The 21,485-nt window shown below is 36.2% G+C and overlaps 2 protein-coding genes and 1 long non-coding RNA gene across 4 annotated transcripts; 2 read left to right on the forward strand and 1 right to left on the reverse strand.

Annotated features, from left to right (window-relative positions):
* Positions 1-239: 239 nt before the first annotated feature.
* Positions 240-3,088, forward strand: LOC133854674 (receptor-like protein 56). The gene is made up of 2 exons (XM_062290929.1): positions 240-627; positions 928-3,088. Exons 1-2 carry the CDS (start codon positions 240-242, stop codon positions 3,018-3,020), a joined length of 2,481 nt encoding a protein of 826 aa, XP_062146913.1. The 3' UTR covers positions 3,021-3,088.
* A 10,484-nt stretch (positions 3,089-13,572) lies between these two features.
* Positions 13,573-14,649, reverse strand: LOC133853955 (uncharacterized). Its single transcript, XM_062289975.1, has 4 exons — positions 14,613-14,649; positions 14,396-14,457; positions 14,176-14,319; positions 13,573-13,764 (listed from the first exon to the last, which is right to left on the reverse strand). Exons 1-4 carry the CDS (start codon positions 14,647-14,649, stop codon positions 13,573-13,575), a joined length of 435 nt encoding a protein of 144 aa, XP_062145959.1.
* A 2,123-nt stretch (positions 14,650-16,772) lies between these two features.
* Positions 16,773-17,707, forward strand: LOC133853809 (uncharacterized). 2 transcript variants are annotated; one of them, XR_009896747.1, is made up of 3 exons: positions 16,773-16,916; positions 17,114-17,269; positions 17,479-17,707. It is a non-coding gene; the product is annotated as an uncharacterized LOC133853809 (long non-coding RNA). The 2 variants fall into 2 exon arrangements; XR_009896748.1 differs by having other exon boundaries at positions 17,172-17,269.
* Positions 17,708-21,485: the final 3,778 nt, after the last annotated feature.

Raw genomic sequence — 21,485 nt, forward strand, 5'->3', positions numbered from 1 at the left:
ATTTCATAGACACATACGTGCTTCTTGGTTTGGAGTCTTGGGTCATAATTTCAAAGTTCAAAAAGCAGCTGCATTTTCGGTCATACATGTAGTAATTTCCAAGCAATTTCCAATACACATTACTGCTCTCCACAAAAATGCGCGCGTGGGTTAATATTTCAAGACTTGCCAACAGTATTGCATTTTATATATATATAAAGGCAGTTTCTGTAGTTGCATCCATCAGAATCTCTTGAGAAATGGAGACTACTTGTTTTGCTAAAAATGCCATTTTTGCTTGGGTTTTTGCTATCATCACTTTATCTCCTTTGGCTTGTGTTAAAGCTGGATGCACCAAAGAACAGACGAGAGCTCTCTTGGAGATCAGAAACGCCACAAATGTTTTTTTTCTTCGGGATTGGGACGGAAGGGATTGTTGTGAAGCGTTCCCAATTACTTGTAGTCATGGTCTTACTGGACCAGTCATCGCAATATATTTGGAAGGGAGATACTATTTGGGAGAGGGATCCGAGAACTCCTACACTTTACCAATAGGTACATGGTATCCAAATGTAACCTTGTTTACCTTATTTGATGAACTTGAACTTCTAAAACTGAGTGGCATGCATATTGGAGGAAGGCTTGAAGGTACGTGAGAACTCTTTACTTTCGTCTTTTCTCTTTTCTAATCCCATAATAATTTGTCCAGCTTCATTTAATTTTATTTGCTCAATTCATTTTAGCTGATTCCTGAAATTCTAAATGACTCTCAATTCATACCTTGAGATCTTGTAAAGAATCCTAACTTCAGAGTTTCACATAATTCATAATTAGTCGTAATATTTTCTAACCTCAATATTAGGTTGTTCATTATTTTGATGCCTTCTAAGCATATACATAATATCCTACATTGGAACTCATTCTTCACACTCGATCACTTTGGTGCAGCTTTTTGCGAATTGACGCGATTAAAATATCTAAAGTATTTGGATCTTACGGATAATAGACTGGAAGGCGTTATTCCCTCTTGTCTTGGGATGATTGGAAACCTTGAAGAACTTTCTCTATCAAATAATCGTCTTTATGGTAATCTACCTCCATCAATACTCTTCAACCAAAGCAAGATTCGATCGTTTGATGTTTCGGCCAATCAATTAGATGGGGTTTTATCATTTTTTACTTTTGCCAATGCTTCAAGTCTTCAACACCTTGATCTTTCGGGTAATCTCTTTTATGGTAATCTACCTCTATCAATATTTGCTTCAAGTCTCCAAACCCTTGGTCTTTCGAGTAATCGCTTTCATGGTAATCTACCTCCATCAATATTCTCCAATCAAAGCAAGATTATGCGGTTTTATGTTTCGGCCAATCAATTAGATGGGGTTTTATCATTTTCTACTTTTGCCAATGCTTCAAGTCTCCAATACCTTGATCTTTCAAGCAACTGCAATTTGGAAATTGAAACTGAATCTCCCTCATGGGTTCCAACCTTTCAGCTACATTCTCTGAACTTGGCGAATTGTAGCCTCAACAAAAAGAATGGTCACGTTTTCCCAAGCTTTATCACCACCCAAGTTGCCTTGGAATCGCTAGACTTGTCTCACAACTTAATAAAGGGAAGCATACCTTGTCAGTTGCTATTCAACACGAGTATCTTGGGTTTATCCTTGAGAAGTAACAAAATTGATGGTTCACTTTTTCGTGGTTGCTTTGCTAATCGAACTTCATCACTTCAATTATTCGACATGTCTGATAATAATGTCAAAGGTTCTCTTCCCAAAAATATTGGAGATCTTTTTCCAATCTTATCCGATGTTGACATGTCCTCAAATGCATTAGAGGGCGTCATTCCTTGGTCTTTTGGTAATCTATCTTTTGAAGCATTAGACCTTTCTAATAACAAGCTCTCAGGGACAATACCGCAAAGTTTGACTAGAAATGGCACCCTACTGGTATATCTAAATCTATCAAACAATACATTGGAAGGAGAAATGCTCCCAAGGGACGCCAACATGACAAGCTTGGAGTGCTTGCAACTCGGCGGCAATCAATTTCAAGGAATGATCTCACCCGCAATATCAAACAGCCCCTCTCTGGTAATCCTAGATATTCGAAACAATAACTTGTCTGGTAATATTCCAAAGTGGTTGTATGATCATCCTCGCTTGGTGCAAGTTCTTTTAAGTGGAAATCGCTTTGAAGGTCACCTACTCCGAAGAATGTGTCAAATGGAAAGTTTGCAAGTTTTCGATATCTCTGATAATCATATTTCGGGAGGTATTCCCTCCTGCCTTGATAACATTATATTATGGAAGAAGAGTTCTCCAAGCTCTAATGGCTCAAACTCTTTCATGGAAAAGGGTCCACTGTTTTCCCTGACACATCCAGAGGGACTAGAGCCTAAATTTGAAATTAAAACGGACTTGCGAGTAAAACATGAGGTACATGCTTACAAAGGTATCCCACTCTCAATGATGACTATAATTGACATGTCATCAAACCAATTGACAGGTAACATTCCTTTTGAAATGGGAGAATTGTCGCAGCTTCGGTCCTTGAACTTGTCGAATAATTTTCTAAAAGGCCCCATTCCAAATTCTTTTCAAAACTTGAAAAACATGGAGAGCTTGGATCTTTCCCACAACAAATTGAGTGGGAGAATCCCTTTTGAATTTGTTGAAATGACTTCTCTATCAGTATTTAGTGTTGCCTATAACAATCTTTCTGGAAGAGTCCCATTTGAGCGTCAGTTCTCAACTTTCGAGTCGCAATGCTATGATGGAAATCCAGATCTATGTGGAGACCCTCTGCCGAGAAACTGTTCAACTACAAACCAACTTGAACCTGGACATGAGGAAGAAAAGGAAGAGACTAGAATAATCGATAGCCCTTTATTCTTCTATGCATTTGTTGCTGTCTCTTATGCATTCGGATTTTGGGTTTTCTTTGGGATCCTAATCATTAACAAGAATTGGAGGCATATCTATTTTAGAGCTGTTGACAGAATTATTGAGTCATGTTTTGAAATGCTCTATCAGTGATTCATAACCATATATATATATGTACTTCAAATTTATGCTTATCTTCAATAAAGATGTTGTATTGCAAAGTGCTTCTAGCTTACACTTGGAAGTAGTTGTGTACAAGTTGCAAGCGTTCTAGAATTTCATTCTTGCCTGAAATTCCATTTTTATGGGAATTGTTGCACCTTAAAGAATTTGAAATCAATTTAGCTTAGTTTTGATTTTGGTAGGAATCGTTGTCGATTGAAAAATTATGGTTAATGTTTTGCTACATATTTCCAAGCAATACATCTAAAGTTCGCCATGACCTCAACTACACATTTTTTAAGAGGCAAACCAAAATTATCTTTACAAAAAAAAAAAAAAAAAAGCTATTGAAGACCACACATTTTTTGTTTTTGTTTATCAAAGTGAATTTTTAGGAGACACGCTAACACAGGCCTCTCTGTCGATACACGAAGTCTATTATGACTTGGTATTGCAGCCACAGAACTTGCTTTGGCCTCACTGTATGAAGATCTCAAATCACAAGTACTACTTGAATTAGAGTCACAATAATGCCCATGCACCTCGTTCATCTGATCAATCAACGAGTGCCTTAAATCTATACCAACTGCTGAAGTTTTGCAATGATTTATACCAAAGAAGTAAGGCATTACCACCGGTGAATTTGGAGTGCTCAAACCATCTTCTTCCAAATTATCTCTTATCCTAGACAAAATGCTATAGGCCAAGTTTCCAAGAACATGGGAATATGCTTCCAGAATTGAATGCTCAACATCCTACAAGAATTGAGAAAGGCAGATTAATTAAGAATCTTTTAAATGGGAGAGTTTAATTACCTTGGGATGAGCATCTTGGATAATGGCCAGCACAGGCATTTCAAGCTAGACATTTTCATTGATTGATTTGGTAGCCTTGAACACTTGATGTGCCACTCTTCCTTGGTGAAGCAATTTCTTTCTAGATTGATTTAGCAAAACAGGGTCGAGCCATTTGCACCATTTTGTTTAGCAGGAACTAACTCAACCATATAGTTGGTCGGGGAGAGTAACCAGTCCATTTCTCTTTGCCATTTGCTCTTCCTTTCTTTAGGCAGTGGTTCTAATTTTCACAACTCCCCAAACAATTATTATATTCTAAATAGTTAAGAGAAAAAGTAATTATTCTCATAGGTCACATTATAAAAACAAAAGTAGTTTTCTAAGGAATAGCTAGGGCCCCAAGTTAATCAAAGAAGAGAAATGATCCTGCATTATATGCTACCCACAAGGAGGAAAAAGTAAATAAATAAATATTGATAACATAAATATTGTTATGAAAATGGAATTCTATGTTGAGCAAATATTAATATTAGAATATATAATATGGTAGAATATTTTCTTTCTGTTAGAATATATGTTATGATTTGATACTTACCTTATAGAATAATTATTTTTTAGAGGATTGATTGTAATTGACGGTAATCAAATCAAATAATTTGATTACCATATTTATTTTTATTTCCACCTTTACGGTTGTAATATTTTCTATTTAAGCATAATGAAATAATGAGAAGGTATGCAAAAAATTAATCTCAAACTTTGTATTTGAAAAGTTTCCCTTTAACGAATCTAAAGAGCATAAGTTTCCTCAAAACCTAACAAATTATCTAATTAAGTATATGTAAAATCATTCACGTAATAGACTCCCACTGGAAAGATTACTCACAAGATTGATGAGTTTTAGCAGGTAGAGGCTGAGGGCGAAAGTTTTTAACAAGGGCAACCCTGGGCAGGGCAGCCCTTGCAACCAGGGCTGTCAAAACGGGTTCGAGTGTCGGGTTTGAGTCAACTTGTTTGACCCGTGAACTCTTTAAGGGTCAACCCTAACACGATCCGTTTAACTAAAAAGGTCAGACTCTTTAACCCTAATACGATCCACTTAAATAACAAGTTGACACGAGACGACTCGTTTGACCCATTATATAATAAAGTTTATAAAAATAAAAATAAAAACACAAATTTAAACTAAAAAAAATCGCATTGTTTGAATAATCATATTATTTCAAGTTCTAACTCAATAAAAGAAATAGACTTATTTTGTCTTTTGTGAGTTTTTTTAATTTAATCTTTACTATTTAAATAGTGAGAGAAAGAGAGAGGTAACATGATTATTTAGATTTAATTTTTAATATTGAAAAAGAATGTTTAAATATACGGGTCAAACGAGTTGACCTGATAATGACCCTTTTATTAAACAGGTCTAACGGGTCAACCCTTTTATGGCCCGAACCTTTTTAAGCTTAACCATAATCTTTTAATTTTGTATCGAGTTTGCGGGTTGTGTCAAAAATTTATAGCCTACTTGCACAACTACTGCTGGAGGGCATCTAAACTTCATACCAGGTGGTGGCAAGAGGGAGGACACGGCTCACTGCTATGTAGGTCTTGCCAATTGGGCAGTTTCTTGTTTCTAACCCAGCATTTCCCAGTGCCTCGGGTTTTGATACATTTCCTTTCTGCATGGTTGATCAGAAACAAAAAGAAGTCTCAGTCAGGTTTACAACAAGTAATTAATTATTTATTTGAAATTGAGAGCATAGGGCATGATTCAATAAGCATTTTTACATATTCTTCTGTTGGTTGCCGGATTGGACCGTTGCCTGTCAAATTATTTCCTCTACATTGATGCTCGTCACAATTTTCAAGTGAGGTTTATAGAATGACACTAATGCAATATCTCAAACAATTATCTGTATAAGATGAAATTATGAATTAATTTCCTAAACTGGATATTCGAAATCCCATAACAGATTTTATTATCCCACAGCACCAATGCATTGGTTAACAAACCCTTGTGCAATTTTTCCCAAAATCACTTCCTTTTTCAGAATAAAATGTTAGCCTAGGCAAAAGGATGTAAATCAACCTCAGAAGAGGGTTCCCTCTTGCTGGACGGCTCAGACTTCTTCTGCTTCTTCAACTTCTTAGAGAAGTTACCAAAGCCAAATGGCCCTCCCAGTCCAAATGCTGACAAACTTATGGTGGCTGCTTTTGCTGCTAAAGGGTTGAACTGAGGTGTATTAGAGGATAAACCTCAGCAACAAGTTAACCACTCATCAGCATCAACAAGCTGTCTGCAGCAACCTCACCATCTCTGAATCGACAAGTCTTCCACAATCACAAGTCACCATTGCAGCATCAAGCCATCCCTCTGGTCAAGCCATTCCTCAACCCATACCACCATGTTATTAACCTTTAATTTATCTCTTTGTACTCTGGTCTTTACCTTTTTATTAAGCCTATATATTAGACTACTTTGTAATCAAGCATGTAAGGAAATCAGTAAAGATGTAGTCCTTTGTTTACCTTCGTGTTCTCTCCCTCTTCCATTACAGACATCCATCTCCTCCTTATTTCTAACAAGGTGAAAGCTCAGGTTCTGGAATGTCACTGAACATTAGATCTCCCTGAGAGTGGAACAACCCCATCCTTCCCATGAAAGAGAGGCTAAACGCCATGTCAAAATTGGGCCTGAAGAAAATAAAACACAGTCAATCTCAATATCAAAGTATTTTGATAAATCATCATCTATTAATAAAGATTAAGAAGAAACTAAACAAATGGTAAAGCGAAATAAAGGAGAAAAGAAATAGAACTTACAGGAATGAGGAAAGTCGCTGAAGAGAAGGAAAAGCAAGTGGGTTTGTTGATGTTCCTCAAAAATGGACATCTCTGAATGTCCTTTGCATCAAAGGGGCATTCAGATGCCTCATCTTTCATCCCCTTAAACAAAAAAAAGCCATCTACTCCTCTTACGAAGCAATTTACCTGCAAAGAAGACGAAATATGACAAAAAGGATAGTAATGTAATTAGCAAAAATGGACTTCTGGTTGCTACCTAAATAGTTACAGTGAAAATTACTTTTGAAACAACAAAAACTTTGCAGGGCTAATTGACACAACTAAGTTCTATGCTATATAAATTACAGAAGAAGACGTTACCGGTTACACTCACATGAAAAAATAATGAAGTTAAAAATATCATTAAAGAATTGTGACGTCCCACATCGCCTGGGAATGAGGATGTGCTTATATGTATAAATGCACCCTATATGACACAACGCGTTTTAAAGCCGTGATGACAATGAACCTATCAGAACTCCGCAGTTAAGCGAGCCGCTGTGAGAGCAATCCCAGGATGGGTGACCTCCTGGGAAGTCTGATATGGGGAGCCAAAAGCGGACAGTATTGTGTCATTGGAGGTGGATCGTTACTAATGGTATCAGAGCAGTTTGTTATAGGGTTTGTTAGGAAAAGCGGATAGTATTGTGTTATTGAGGGTGGATTGTTACAAATGGTATCAGAGCCATTGCCCAGCCTGAGATGGTGGGAGCGTGCACAAGCCCAAGAGGGTTGCCGGCGGGCACTCGCTGGGATGCCAAGAATGGGGTGATCCCATGAGGGTCGCCAGCGAGGACGCTGGGTCCCAAGGGGGGGTGATTGTGACGTCCCACATCGTCTGGGAATGAGGATGTGCTTATATGTATAAATGCACCCTATATGACACAACGCGTTTTAAAGCCGTGATGGCAATGAACCTATCAGAACTCCGCAGTTAAGCGAGTCGTTGCGAGAGCAATCCTAGGATGGGTGACCTCCTGGGAAGTCTGATATGGGGAGCCAAAAGCGGACAGTATTGTGTCATTGGGGGTGGATCGTTACAAGACTAATTGCTATCCTCAATATGAAAGCAGTAGTGTTTGATTCTTCTTCTCAAATTAGATTTGATATGATCTTTTGTTGACCAGTTCACAAAAATTCTAATTCTGTTCAATTCATGGGTTTGAATTGAATTTGAATTCACCCTTTTTTTTCTTGCTCCAAGCACATGAATTGGGCTAAACAAATTCCATTTTAATACATTTTGTCCAATTCATGGGTTTCCGAATGGTATGTCAATGACACAAATCAGTGCAACTTCTTGTAATAGAGATTCATAAACCAGCAAACTAGGAAGCAACAAACACCTGAGTTCTGCTAGCCAGAAAAATAAAAAAAATTTAAAAAAAATTTAAATTAAATTTAAAATTAAAAACCTGATTATTTGCATCATGCTGGACACAGCTCAAAACTCATAATAAATTGACTATTTTTCCCAATCTACCTTCAAGCTGGACACAGCTCAAAACTCATAATAATAAGAATAACTACTTCATAAAGTATCCATAAGGCAACAATGTCACCATTATGTTTAAAAAAACATGGAAAGAATTATTAACTCAACACTAATTTAGACTGTGAGATACAGAATATTAATAGGATAAAAAAAACTAAATCAAATGAACGACAAAGTTGGAAATCAAAAGCTCATGCAGGTTCATATTAAACCAATTCATACAACTTCAAGCAAAAATAAGCATCTTAGAGAATTCACATGAAAAAATCATCGTCCATACATTTCTCCAACGCCTATTAATTAGGGTGAGTCACTGTTTATCTACGTAGGCATTGACACATAAAGTAAAACGAAATCATTTTATAAATTTAAAAACTTCAATTTTTATTTTTTATTTTTTACAAAAAATAAAAATGAGAGGTTTTGGGGGTAGCCACCCCCTTGGGGGCGAGGGTGGTCGCGCGCCACCCCCAACCCCATATCCCTAGAGTAAGGGGTTGATGGTGAGCCACCCCTAGAGGTGGAGCCGGCTACCTCTGGGGTGGTTAGCACACCACCATATTAGCCTTTAGGTTGGCAAGCAGGCCACCCTCGGAACATGGGGAGGCAATGAGCCACCCCAAAGGTGACGCTGGCCACCTCTGAGGGTAGCTCACAGGCCACCCCCTCCCCAAGTGGGGTGATTGTCACCGGCAGCCACCCTTATTGTTGGAGAAATAATTAACACCAAAGACATGTGGGCCTAAGGTAGTATCGGGGGCCGAGCCCATCGGGTTGGCCCGGCCAGATCAGACCTAAGTACAAGACCAGTCGTTATCTCCAAAAAGACGGATATTCAAAATATATCAAGATAGACTTCTATCCCATCAAATATGGGATAAGGTACCTAATAAAATGACATTAGCTAAAGAGAGTGTCATATCCAGTTTGGACTCTACTACCCAATTTGAATTCTATGAAGATAAGACTCAAGACTATGTGATCTAGGACTCAGACTCCTAATTAGAAAGATAAGATTCAAGACTATGTGATCTAGGACTCAGACTCCTAATTAGATTATGCTCCAAGCACTCTAGCAGTTTTATAACTGTGAACTGTGAGCCTATAAATAAGACTACTACGCCAGGTATTAAAAACAAGCAGATTCTCTGAACTCTTGAGATTACAGATATTCTCCAAAAAATAAGTTTGAACTGACTTAGGCATCGGAGTGGGGGTCCGGTCGACACCCCCAACGAGCCGTTTGTTATTTTGCAGATTACAAGGAGAACGAACATCGAGGAAGGCAACGAATCACAAGGCGATACGTCACTGTACCGGAAACTGTACCAACAGTTTGGCGCCGTCTGTGGGAACGATTATTCGTTTCTCATAAAAAAAAAAATCCGCAACGGTGACTACGCGATCAGATCACGAGGAATGACGATTCTCATCTTCAAAAATCACGGCTCAAATTGGCTGGATTTTTCTTTCTTGAGGTTTCCGAAGGATAAGGTTAAAGATATCCCGAATCCTTTCCTCGAACGACCCGAAAGGGTTATGGAAAGGATACGACGGCGGGATTGCAGGTTTTCGGAAGGACAAGAACATCCAAGATAGAATCGGCCCGAGTCCTTTCCTCGGACGACCCGAAATGGTTATGGAAAGGACACCAAGACAAGAAAACCTCTCGGTTGGAGGTCTCCAGACATTAAAAGATTGGAGCATTCAGAGATAAAGAAATTAAAAGGTAAAGATTTCAAGTTATGATTTCATTTCAGTAATATATAAAGCCTTTTACAGGTTACAAAGATTTCAGAAAGGAAGGTAAATATATACATATATATATATATATATATACATATATACATATATACTTCAAATTAATGTTTATCTTCAATAAAGATGTTGTTTTACGAAGTGCTTCTAGCTTACACTTGGAAGTAGTTGTCTACAAGTTGCAAGGGTTCTAGAATTTCATTACAGCCTGAAATTTTATTTTCACGGGAATTGTTGCACCTTAAAGAATTTGAAATCAATTTAGCTTAGTTTTGATTTTGGTAGGAATTGTTGCCCATGGAAGAATTATGGTAAATGCTTTGCTACATATTTCCAAGCATGACATCCAAAGTTCGCCATGACCTCAACTACACCTTTTTTAAGAGGCAAACCAAAATTATCTTTACAAAGAAAAGCTATTGAAGACCACACATCTTTTGTTTCTGTTTATCAAGGTGAATTTTTAGGAGACACACTAACACAGGCCTCTCTGTCGATGCACAAAGTCTATTATGACTTGGTATTGCAGCCACAGAACTTGCTTTGGCCTCACTGTATGAAGATCCCAAATCACAAGTACTACTTGAATTAGAGTCACAATAATGCCCATGCACCTTGTTCATCTGATCAATCAACGAGTGCCTTAAATCTATACCAACTGCTGAAGTTTCGCAATGATTTATATCAAAGAAGTAAGGCATTACCACTGGTGAATTTGGAGTGCTCAAACCATCTTCCAAATTATCTCTTATCCTAGACAGAATGTTATAGGCCAAGTGATGTGTGTTTTAAATAGTACTCACAAGCGCACGAATCGTTTGCAATATAGTGTGTGCAAGTGCGAGGTCGAATCCACAGGGAAATGGTCAAATATTGGTGTCTTGCTTAATCAACCTCATTTTAACCTAGTTCCAAAGGTTTGAAAAATGATTGAAGAACAAAAGACTTAAAGGAAAGAGATGTAATGAAATATGTAAATTAAAAGGAACTAAGGTTAAGGAATCCTCCAAACCAAATCCTACAACTCACACTCTTGGTTTCCACTTGAACACCCAAAGAACATTAAGCTTAGGGTGTTATTCAAGTTTCTTAACCATAAACCCAAGAACCATTAAATGAATCCAACACATTGACAAATCACAAAGAGTACCGATTGAAATCAAAACATCCAATGTATCATTCAATCACAATGGATATCATCATTCAAACCGATAAAACAATGTATTAGTCGGTTGAAACACATAAAATGTCCTCTATCCACCACTAACCACATTCATTGCAAAAGATAAAGCTTTAAATGAATGGAACTTGAACAATATATCATTAAATGTGCAAGTGGTACAGCAAGATTGTGAGTGTCATCAATGGAAAGGCTTCATCCTCAACCCTAGTTGAGGTTACTAGCCTTCCATGACTAAGAACACCACAAGAAAATGATGAACAACCATGGAAATGAAAGAGAAGCTCTACAAAGAGAAAGTATCTGAAAATGAACTACTGAATTACACTACAAAAAGGACGAAATTAAACCTATCTACAGAATTTCTGCTCTATTCTCTCCTCTCCTACTCTCTCTACTACTCTCCAACAAGGAGGCATGGCTATGACTTTTATAGAAGAGAGGTAGGGCAAGAAATGACTCATCTACCCTCCTCTAAGGTTCCTCTGCTGCTAGAGACAACCACAAACACGAAACCAGCGTGTTCTGCAGCGAAAATCAGAGGGAGGACTGCTTTTTGGCTTCTGATTGGGCGTTCTGGCGCGCTCTGCAAAAGCAGTTTCTGGGAAATTTCGATCGATCGACTTTTATTTCGATCGATCGACTTCGGGCAAAATTTCGATCGATCGAATTTTAAGTTCGATCGATCGACTTGTCAGGTTCTCCGAATTTCCAGCTATTTCCTTATGACATTTGTCATTCCTCTCTTATTGTCCTACAACAACAGAAAACACAAAAACTAACCAAAACATTAGAAAATAACAAGGCTAAAGGTCTAACTAGTGCAAATCAAGGGGTCCAAATACACAATATTTGGCACTCATCACCAAGTTTCCAAGAACACGAGAATATGCTTCCAGAATTGATTGCCCAACATCCTACAAGAATTGGGCAAGGCAGATTAATTAAGAATCTTTTAAATGGAAGAGTTTAACTACCTTGGGATGAGCATCTTAGATAATGGCCAGCACGAGCATTTCAAGCAAAACATTTTCATTGATTGATTAGGCAGCCTTGAACACTTGATGTACCACTCTTCCTTGGTGAAGTAATTTCTTACTAGATTGATTTAGCAAACCAGGGTCTGGCCATTTGCACCATTTTGCTTAGCAGGAACTAACTCAACCATATAGTTGGTCGGGGAGAGTAACCAGTCCATTTCTCTTTGCCATTTGCGCTTCCTTTCTTCAGGCAGTGGTTCTAATTTTCACAACTCCCCAAACAATTATTATATTCTAAATAGTTAAGAGAAAAAGTAATTATTCTCATAGGTCACATTATAAAAACAAAAGTAGTTTTCTAAGAAATAGCTAGGGCCCCAAGTTAATCATAAAAGGGAATTGATCCTGCAGTATATGCTACCCACAAGAAGGAAAAAGTAAATAAATAAATTTGATAACATAAATATTGTTATGAAAATGGAATTCTACGCGGAGCAAATATTAATATTAGAATATATAATATGGTAGAGTATTTTCTTTATGTTAGAATATGTGTTATGATTTGATACTTACCTTATAGAATAATTATTTTTTAGAGGATTGATTGTAATTGACGGTAATCAAATCAAATAATTTAATTACCATACTTATTTTTATTTCCACCATTACGGTTGTAATATTTTCTATTTAAGCATGACGAAATAATGAGAAAGTATGCAAAAAATTAATCTCAAATTTTGTGTTTGAAAAGGTTTAGGTTCCCTTTAACGAATCTAAAGAGTATAAGTTTTCTCAAAACCTAACAAATTATCTCATTACGTATTTGTAAAATCATTCACGTAACAGACACCCACTTGAAAGATTATTCACAAGATTGATGAGTTTTAGCAGGTAAAGGCTGAGGGCATAAGTTTTTAACAACGGCAATCCTGGGAAGGACAGCCCTTGCAGCCAGGGCTGTCAAAACGGGTTTGCGTGTCGGGTTCGGGGTCAACCCGTTTGACTCTTGAACCCATTAATGGCCAACCCTAACACGATCCGTTTAACTAAAAATGTCATATTCTTTAACACCCACACGACCCACTTAAATAACAAGTTGAAACGACACGACCCGTTTAACCCATTATATAATAAAGTCTACAAAAATAAAAATAAAAACACAAATTTAAACTGAAAAAAAAAATCGTATTGTTTGAATAATCATATTATTTCAAATTCTAACTCAATAAAAGAAATAGACCTATTTTGTCTTTTGTGAGATTTTTTAGTTTAATCTTTTACTATTTAGATAGTGAGAGAAAGAGAGAGGTAACATGATTATTTAGATTTAATTTTTAATGTTGAAAAAGAATGTTTAAATATACAGGTCAAACGAGTTGACCCGATAATGATCATTTTATTAAACAGGTCTAATGGGTGAACCCTTTTATGACTCGAAACCTTTTAAGTTTAACCATAATATTTTAATTTTATGTCAAGTTTGCGGGTCATGTCAAAAATTTATGGCCCTACTTGCAGCAACTACTGCTGGAGGGCATCTAAACTTCATACCAGGTGGTGGCTGAAGAGCTGTTGCCACAAGAGGGAGGACACGGCTCACTGCTCTGTAGGTCTTGCCAATTGGGCAGTTTCCTGTTTCTAACCAAGCATTTCCCAGTGCCTCGTGTTTTGATACATTTCCTTTCTGCATGGTTGATCAGAAACAAAAAGAAGTCTCAGTCAGGTTTGCAACAAGTAATTAATTATTTATTTGAAATTGAGAGCACAGGGCATGATTCATTAAGCATTTTTACATAATTCTTCTGTGAGTTGCCGGATTGGACCGTTGCCTGTCAAATTATTTCCTCTACATTGATGCTCGTCACAATTTTCAAGTGAGGTTTATAGAATGACACTAATGCAACATCTTAAACAATTATCTGTATAAGATGAAATTATGAATTAATTTCCTAAACTGGATATTCGAAATCCCATAACAGATTTTATTATCCCACAGCACCAATGCATTGGTTAACAAACCCTTGTGCAATTTTTCCCAAAATCACTTCCTTTTTCAGAATAAAATGTTAGCCTTGGCAAAAGGATGTAAATCAACCTCAGAAGAGGGTTCCCTCTTGCTGGACGGCTCAGACTTCTTCTGCTTCTTCCACTTCTTAGAGAAGTTACCAAAGCCAAATGGCCCTCCCAGTCCAAATGCTGACAAACTTATGGTGGCTGCTTTTGCTGCTAAAGGGTTGAACTAAGGTGTATTAGAGGATAAACCTCAGCAACAAGTTAACCACTCATCAGCATCAACAAGTCTGCAGCAACCTCACCATCTCTGCATCAACAAGTCTTCCACAATCACAAGTCACCATTGCAGCAGCAAGCCATCCCTCTGGTCAAGCCATTCCTCAACCCATACCACCATGTTATTAACCTTTAATTTATCTCTTTGTAATCTGGTCTTTACCTTTTTATTCAGTCTATATATTAGATTACTTTGTAATCGAGTATGCAAGGAAATCAGTAAAGATGTAGTCCTTTGTTTACCTCCATGTTCTGTCCCTCTTCCATTACAGACATCCATCTCCTTCTCTTTATTTCTAACAAGGTGAAGGCTCAGGTTCTAGAATGTCACTATGAACATTAGATCTCCATGAGAGTGGAACAACCCCATCCTTCCCATGAAAGAGGCTAAACGCCATGTCAAAATTGGGCCTGAAGAAAATAAAACACAGTCAATCTCAATATCAAAGCATATTGATAAATCATCATCTATTAATAAAGATTAAGAAGTAACTAAACAAATGGTAAAGCAAAATATATAAAGGAGAAAAGAAATAGAACTTCCAGGAATGAGGAAATTCGCTGAAGAGAAGGAAAAGCTAGTGGGTTTGTTGATTTTCCTCAAAAATGGACATCTCTGAATGTCCTTTGCATCAAAGGGGCATTCAGATGCCTCCTCTTTCATCCCCTTAAACAAAAAAGCCATCTACTCCTCTTACAAAGCAATTTACCTGCAAAGAAGATGAAATATGACAAAAAGGATAGTAATGTAGTTAGCAACAATGTACTTCTGGGTGCTACCTAAATAGTTACAGTGAAAAATTACTTTTGAAACAACAAAAACTTTGCAGGTCAAGCACAAAATTGACACAACTAAGTTTTATGCTATATAAATTACAGAAGAAGACGTTACCGGTTACACTCACATGAAAAAATAATGAAGTTAAAAATATCATTAAAGACTAATTGCTATCCTCAATATGAAAGCAGTAGTGTTTGATTCTTCTTCTCAAATTAGATTTGATATGATCTTTTGTTGACCAGTTCACAAAAATTCTAATTCTATTCAATTCATGGGTTTGAATTGAATTTGAATTCACCCTTTTTTTTCTTGCTCCAAGCACATGAATTGGGCTAAACAAATTCCATTTTAATACATTTTGTCCAATTCATGGGTTTCCGAATGGTATGTCAATGACACAAATCAGTGCAACTTCTTGTAATAGAGATTCATAAACCAGCAAACTAGGAAGCAACAAACACCTGAGTTCTGCTAGCCAGAAAAATAAAAAAAAAATTAAAAAAATTTAAATTAAATTTAAAATTAAAAACCTAATTATTTGCATCATGCTGGACACAGCTCAAAACTCATAATAACAAGAATAACTATTTCATAAAGTATGCATAAGGCAACAATGTCACCATTATGGTTATCCCAATCTCAAAAACCTTTTGAAGCCCTGTATCCAATGACTTACTAATCAAACAGCTCAATGCCTCCATCAGTAAATTACTATGGTTTGGCCAACTGCCAACTTATGTTTCAACACAGAGAACAGGGGGCAGTATACATACATAGAAAAACAGCCATATATTTGTCAAACGCAATGAGATACTAACGACATGTAGATGTACAACTTCAAATAACATGCATATTTTCTGGTGTCAATGAGCTTTAATCCAAATAACATCTCTTTTTCATGTAAAAATAAGGTGAACGTTGAGGTCATGGGTTCTAGACTCAATAGGGGGTGTGTGTGGATGTGATGTAGGAGATACCCATGAAAATAGATCTGTTTGTGCTAGAGATATTTCAAGATCAAAGAGAGTAATTCAGATCAAAATCACTGCCAAGAGGCTGGTCTTCTAGGCTATACAGCAATGGGAAAAGAAAGAAAATAAGTTTCTCTACTGAAAATTATCAAAGCTGAGTAATAATTAGCTACAACAATTAAAGCACACTCTTCTAGCCTCGAAAATCTAATAAAAACTACATCCTAATCCTTGAAAATAATAAAAAGTCTCAGCCATCCAAAATAACCTAGATGGCTAAATGCAAACCTAGATAAACTCAAACACACACACATATGAATAATGCCATATGCAAGACTCTTATTTCTCTCTTATCCTCCCAAATATAACATGACTTTTAAAGTCATCATTGGATCAATCCTAATTTGAATTACTCTTGTATATTTTTTGTAGTTGGGCCGCATCTGCCAGTGCTTTTTTATAAAATTGATGTACTTATCAATTTTAATTAATTTTGGATGAATTAATCATCAAGTATTCACGATTAACAACATAAGCTTGGAAAACTGTCTAGCACGAAAGAGTTAAGTATTCACAATATCAATACAACCTAAAACTTTTGAAGCAAACAGGCCACCACGATATATATATATATATATATATATATAAAATTTCCTCTTCTTTATCTTCTCCCCTGCTTTTTCTTTCTTCTGTATTCCTGTCCCCAACGCCTCTCTCTCTCTCACACAGTGTCGTCGGCCGTCCTTCTTCCGGCACGTTCTCTCTCCTGCAGTTTCTCTCTCTCCGGCGTTCTCTGTTCGTATTCTCTCTCTCTCTCTCTCTCCATCTGTACATTTTTATGGGATTTGTTATATGAGATAGGATAAGAGGTAATATAGTTTAAAAGTTCCATTGTTTTTTATTCCGCTTGTTCTTGGGTTATTTTGGCTCCCCCTTTCTGAGAGATTTTGTTTTGGTTGTATAATATTTGGTTTTGGTGTATATTGTTGCAGATCTGCTCTGTTTGCCGTTGTTCTCAGTAGTCTTTGTTTATTGCATGTGCCGGTGTAGATCTGCTTTGTTGCTGTTGTTCTGAATGTTGTGGGTTCAGTCGTTCAGAGAGATGAAAAAAGTTTGGAAACTTGCAGAGAATGGAGAGTGAAACCAAGGTATTTCTGATTCAGCTTTCAATTCAATTTTTTTCTTTTCTTAATGGGTATTTCTGATTTTTGTTCATTTTGTTTTAGTTAATTGGATTGACTGTTTGTTTGGAAGTGATTTGGGGTTGCGTTTCGATTAGTTTTATGTGGAAGAAATGAATGGGTGTGTGAAACATAGAATTTTAGTTTGAATTGTTTGCAATTTGTTGTCTGTGCAGAGTAAGGCTGAGCAAGAATGTGGTTCATCGGAGGGTTTGAGGAATGGGAGTCATTGGAATGTAGTGTCTGCTCACATGTTGCAGTGGTTAGGAAATAAAAATCAAATTCTGGATTTTTGTGTATGTGGTTAGGTGCGGCTCACATGATCGGAGGAGATGCAAGATCAGAGCATTCTGTTGCAGTGAGATTTTTGATTGCAGACAATAAAGACAAGATTTTTTATTTGAACTGGGAAAGATCTTAAAAAAAACAAAAAAAAAAAAGAACAGAAGCGAAAATAGTTTATGTTCTTTCTTCTTTTTTTTTTTTTAGGAGAAATTTAACAATTAGTGATGTCCCAAACATTTGACACGTAACTAAAACAATAATAATTTTTCTAAACGGGAATTTAGTGGCTCGCTAAATTTAGTGACATACCAAAATTAGCACGTAGTTAAAATTTTTTTTTTTTTTAACTCTTTTCTTGGATTAGACGTAGCATGATGTCTTGTTCTCCTTTCTTTCTTTTTCATTCTGTTCACTGTGATGGCCGTAACTGATGGCTTGTTCTTTTCTTTTATTTTGTATGTTTTTAATTGAATGTGTATTTTTTTTAATATAAAAAAGGGGGGAGTATATATATATATATATATATATATATATTGTTAGTTTTTCAAATATCTCATGTCTTTATAATTGGTATCTCAGTCTTTGTGCATCGATAAGATATCTTAATTTTTCTGCTGCATCTTGTAACAGTCAAATTGACTATTTAGGTGTTTAATGAGAATTAAAGAAGAAAATAGAAACAGAGATGAATGAGAGATCAAAGAAAATGTAAATTTGTATTGAAATAGCAGAATGGGAGATCTTGGCACTTCGAGGGGCCAAGGAACATTCAAACGATCCAAAGGATTACAATCAATTTCGATGCCTCCCTTCTCATCTTAGCTTCCCTTTTATAGTCTAACCCAATACCCCCTAACCGAAGCTAACACTATCCAAACAGAGTTAACGGAAATGAACTAACAGAATCAATAGGAGTCTTAACGGTAATACTAAAATTACTGAAATGGATGGCCAACTATAAGCGCACATGCTGCATGACGTATGGCCTTGTGTAGCTGCCAAGTCACTTCCTCACGTCCCTTGCCCTTCCAAGTGTCAACAGTAACGAGCTCCAGTCGGCAGACTGTTATACATCTAAAGCTTGATAATTTATTCATCTCATGCAAATTGCTCTTTGTACACTATCGAAAGCTCCCTTAAGGTTTTTTTTTTTTTTTTTTTTTTTTTTTTTTTTTTTTTTTCACAAAGATAGTTAAATTGACCAACTCGCTTGTTGAACCTAAAACCTATAAATTCTGACATTCTTTATAGGTTACAGCACCAAAAATAAATAACAATAAATTCTTATAAAATATGGATAAAAAGTCCATTGTTGAATGTGCTATTAAAAAGTTATTGCACTTGTCTCTATAGAAAGAGTCTGTAACCAAATCATTGCGGAAATAGATGGTTACTAACAAATTAAGTTAAATAATCAAATGTGATGTTTCTCAGAGGGAGTGTATCAGATGAGGGTGGCTAGGCCCTAATAAGATAAGGTTTGACTTTTGACTCATCAAACAATAATTTTTCTCTTATTAGAAAATTAGTTATTTTAAACCTTATCAGTGAACTTGTTGCCTTAATTGGGCAAACTTTCACACACGACATGCATATCATGAGTTGAGCAAATTTTCTAAAATTCTTATTCTGCAGAGAAATTTTTGCTCATAAATTACTAAACTCTCAATTATATTTTTTGAATATTTTTTATTTGTTATTTGACTGTTTTATTAATTTTAAATACATGAGTGATTTGGAGTTAACATTAGGAAAAAAAAAAAAAACCCTGCTATTTTCCCCAATTTTTCAAGTTTTTGTGTGAAGCATTCGGACAGCTATAGCTTTCATTCGGACACGCTAATCAGTGTATTTTTTTTTTTAGCGAAGCATGTCTGGACGTGCAAGTATGGTGTTCGGACGCATGACCCAGGGTCTTAAAACCCTAGTTTCTTCTTCCCCACCGCCGTCACCTATTTCTTTGCCTTGAGTTTTTCCTTCTCCCTCCCGTTTTCTCTTGTTTTTCCTCTTGAGACGCTGGTGTTTTTATATTTTGGTTCTCTTGTATTATCTCATCTCACAATTTATCCAGGTATGTCATTCTTCTCCCATTCATTATGTGGTCTGTTTTAGATTATGTTTTTGAAAATGTAGGGATTATGGATAATGTGTTATTTTGAGAATATATGCTTGATGATTCATTATGCTGGGGTTGGAATATGTTTAAGCTCGTGGCATTGTTAATTAGTGTTGGCATTTAAGTCGTGCATGTGATCTTACTTTTTGGCCCATATTAGTTTTTGCATGTATTATTTATTTATTTTTTTATAAATTTTTGGCCATACATGTCACGTAACTATTAAAGTGCATCTATATTTTTTGGTCTGGCATTTTTTTTCGGAATCTAACTTGTGTTTTGGATAATCGGTGCTTTTTGGGATATATATATATATATATATATATATTTTTTTTTTGTCTTTCAAAAAAATGTCTACCATTGACACCGACTCCCAGGGCCGACTCTGCAGAGGACTAGAGCGGAAATTACTGCAGCGCAGGAGCACATCAATAAAAGAATTAAACATTGTGATCGAGCGGGCTGTTCTGAGGCCTGATGTCGATCATGGTGGCCCCATTCGACTTCATCTACAGGACTTTTTAAGAGAACGGGTGGCTGAGTCTGTTCAGTTCCAGCAACATTTATCCTCGTGCGTGAGTTTTACAAAAATCTGTAGATAAGTTCACATTCTGTAGCAGTCTCTGGTTTTAGAGACCAAGGTTCGCGGGACACACATCGGGATTGACCCTGAGCTCATCAGCTCGGTCACTGGCATACCACTATCTCATGCTTTTGTGTAACGCCCCGTCTTTTACAAAAATGAAATGAATACGTAAGTGAAAATTTTAATTTTTATGTGATATTACGATTTCATCAGAATTATAAATTGGCAGCAGAATGTATTTTTATTTAACAATGACACATCAGAATTTCTAAATAAAATACTTCAAAATAAATTAAAGAGTACGTAATTAAACAATTAGACAAAGATATTACTGGTGCCACATATTTGGCACAGATAATTTACAACCCAAAATATCATAATGTGATTATTACAAACCAATTAACTGAAATATAAATATTGTTCTTTGGATAATAACCTAAGGAACTACAACATAGTAGTTCACAAAATGGAAGCAGCCTAGCCTCAAAAGACTGCGACTAGGATCCATCTAAGCATCTGGATAGTCCTGATACTCTTCATTCTCAAATCATGTATTAATAAATAATACAGAGGGAAACAATAATACAAAAATACCTAAGTAAGTCTACTGTTTCCAATAATATAATGAATGTTGATTTATTTATGAAATGCAACACAATGAAATAACATAAAATAAAGAATATATATCTCTTTATTGCTTTACATATTTGGTTACATGCTTGGTTGCCCTTAATTTTAGGAGTCTATATTATTTTCAAATTACTTTTGAATAATGCTTTACGTGCTTCTTGGTTTGGAGAAAACAGAGACTTGATATATATGTATATGAACTACTTTTGAATAATGCTTTAACTATATATATAAATATGAACTACTTTTGAATAATGCTTTACGTGCTTTCCGGTTTGGACAAAACGGAGACTTAATTGCCATTTGTCAAATTGGGTCTTGAGGCATAATTTCATGTTTATATATATATTCCCATTCCTTTTGACACAACGCGTTTTAAAGTCGTGATAGCCATAAACACATCAGAACTCCGTAGTTAAGCGTGCTTTTGTGAGAATAGTATCAAGATTGGTGACCTCCTAAAAAGTCTTGTTGGAGTGAGTCGTTGCACAAATAAAATTTGAGAGGATCTTAATCTGTGGGTCTCCTCCATTTCCTTCGTCACACATCAATACTTCTCCCGAATT

The sequence above is a fragment of the Alnus glutinosa genome, chromosome 13 (genome assembly GCF_958979055.1).
Source record: "Alnus glutinosa chromosome 13, dhAlnGlut1.1, whole genome shotgun sequence".
Lineage (NCBI taxonomy): Eukaryota > Viridiplantae > Streptophyta > Magnoliopsida > Fagales > Betulaceae > Alnus > Alnus glutinosa.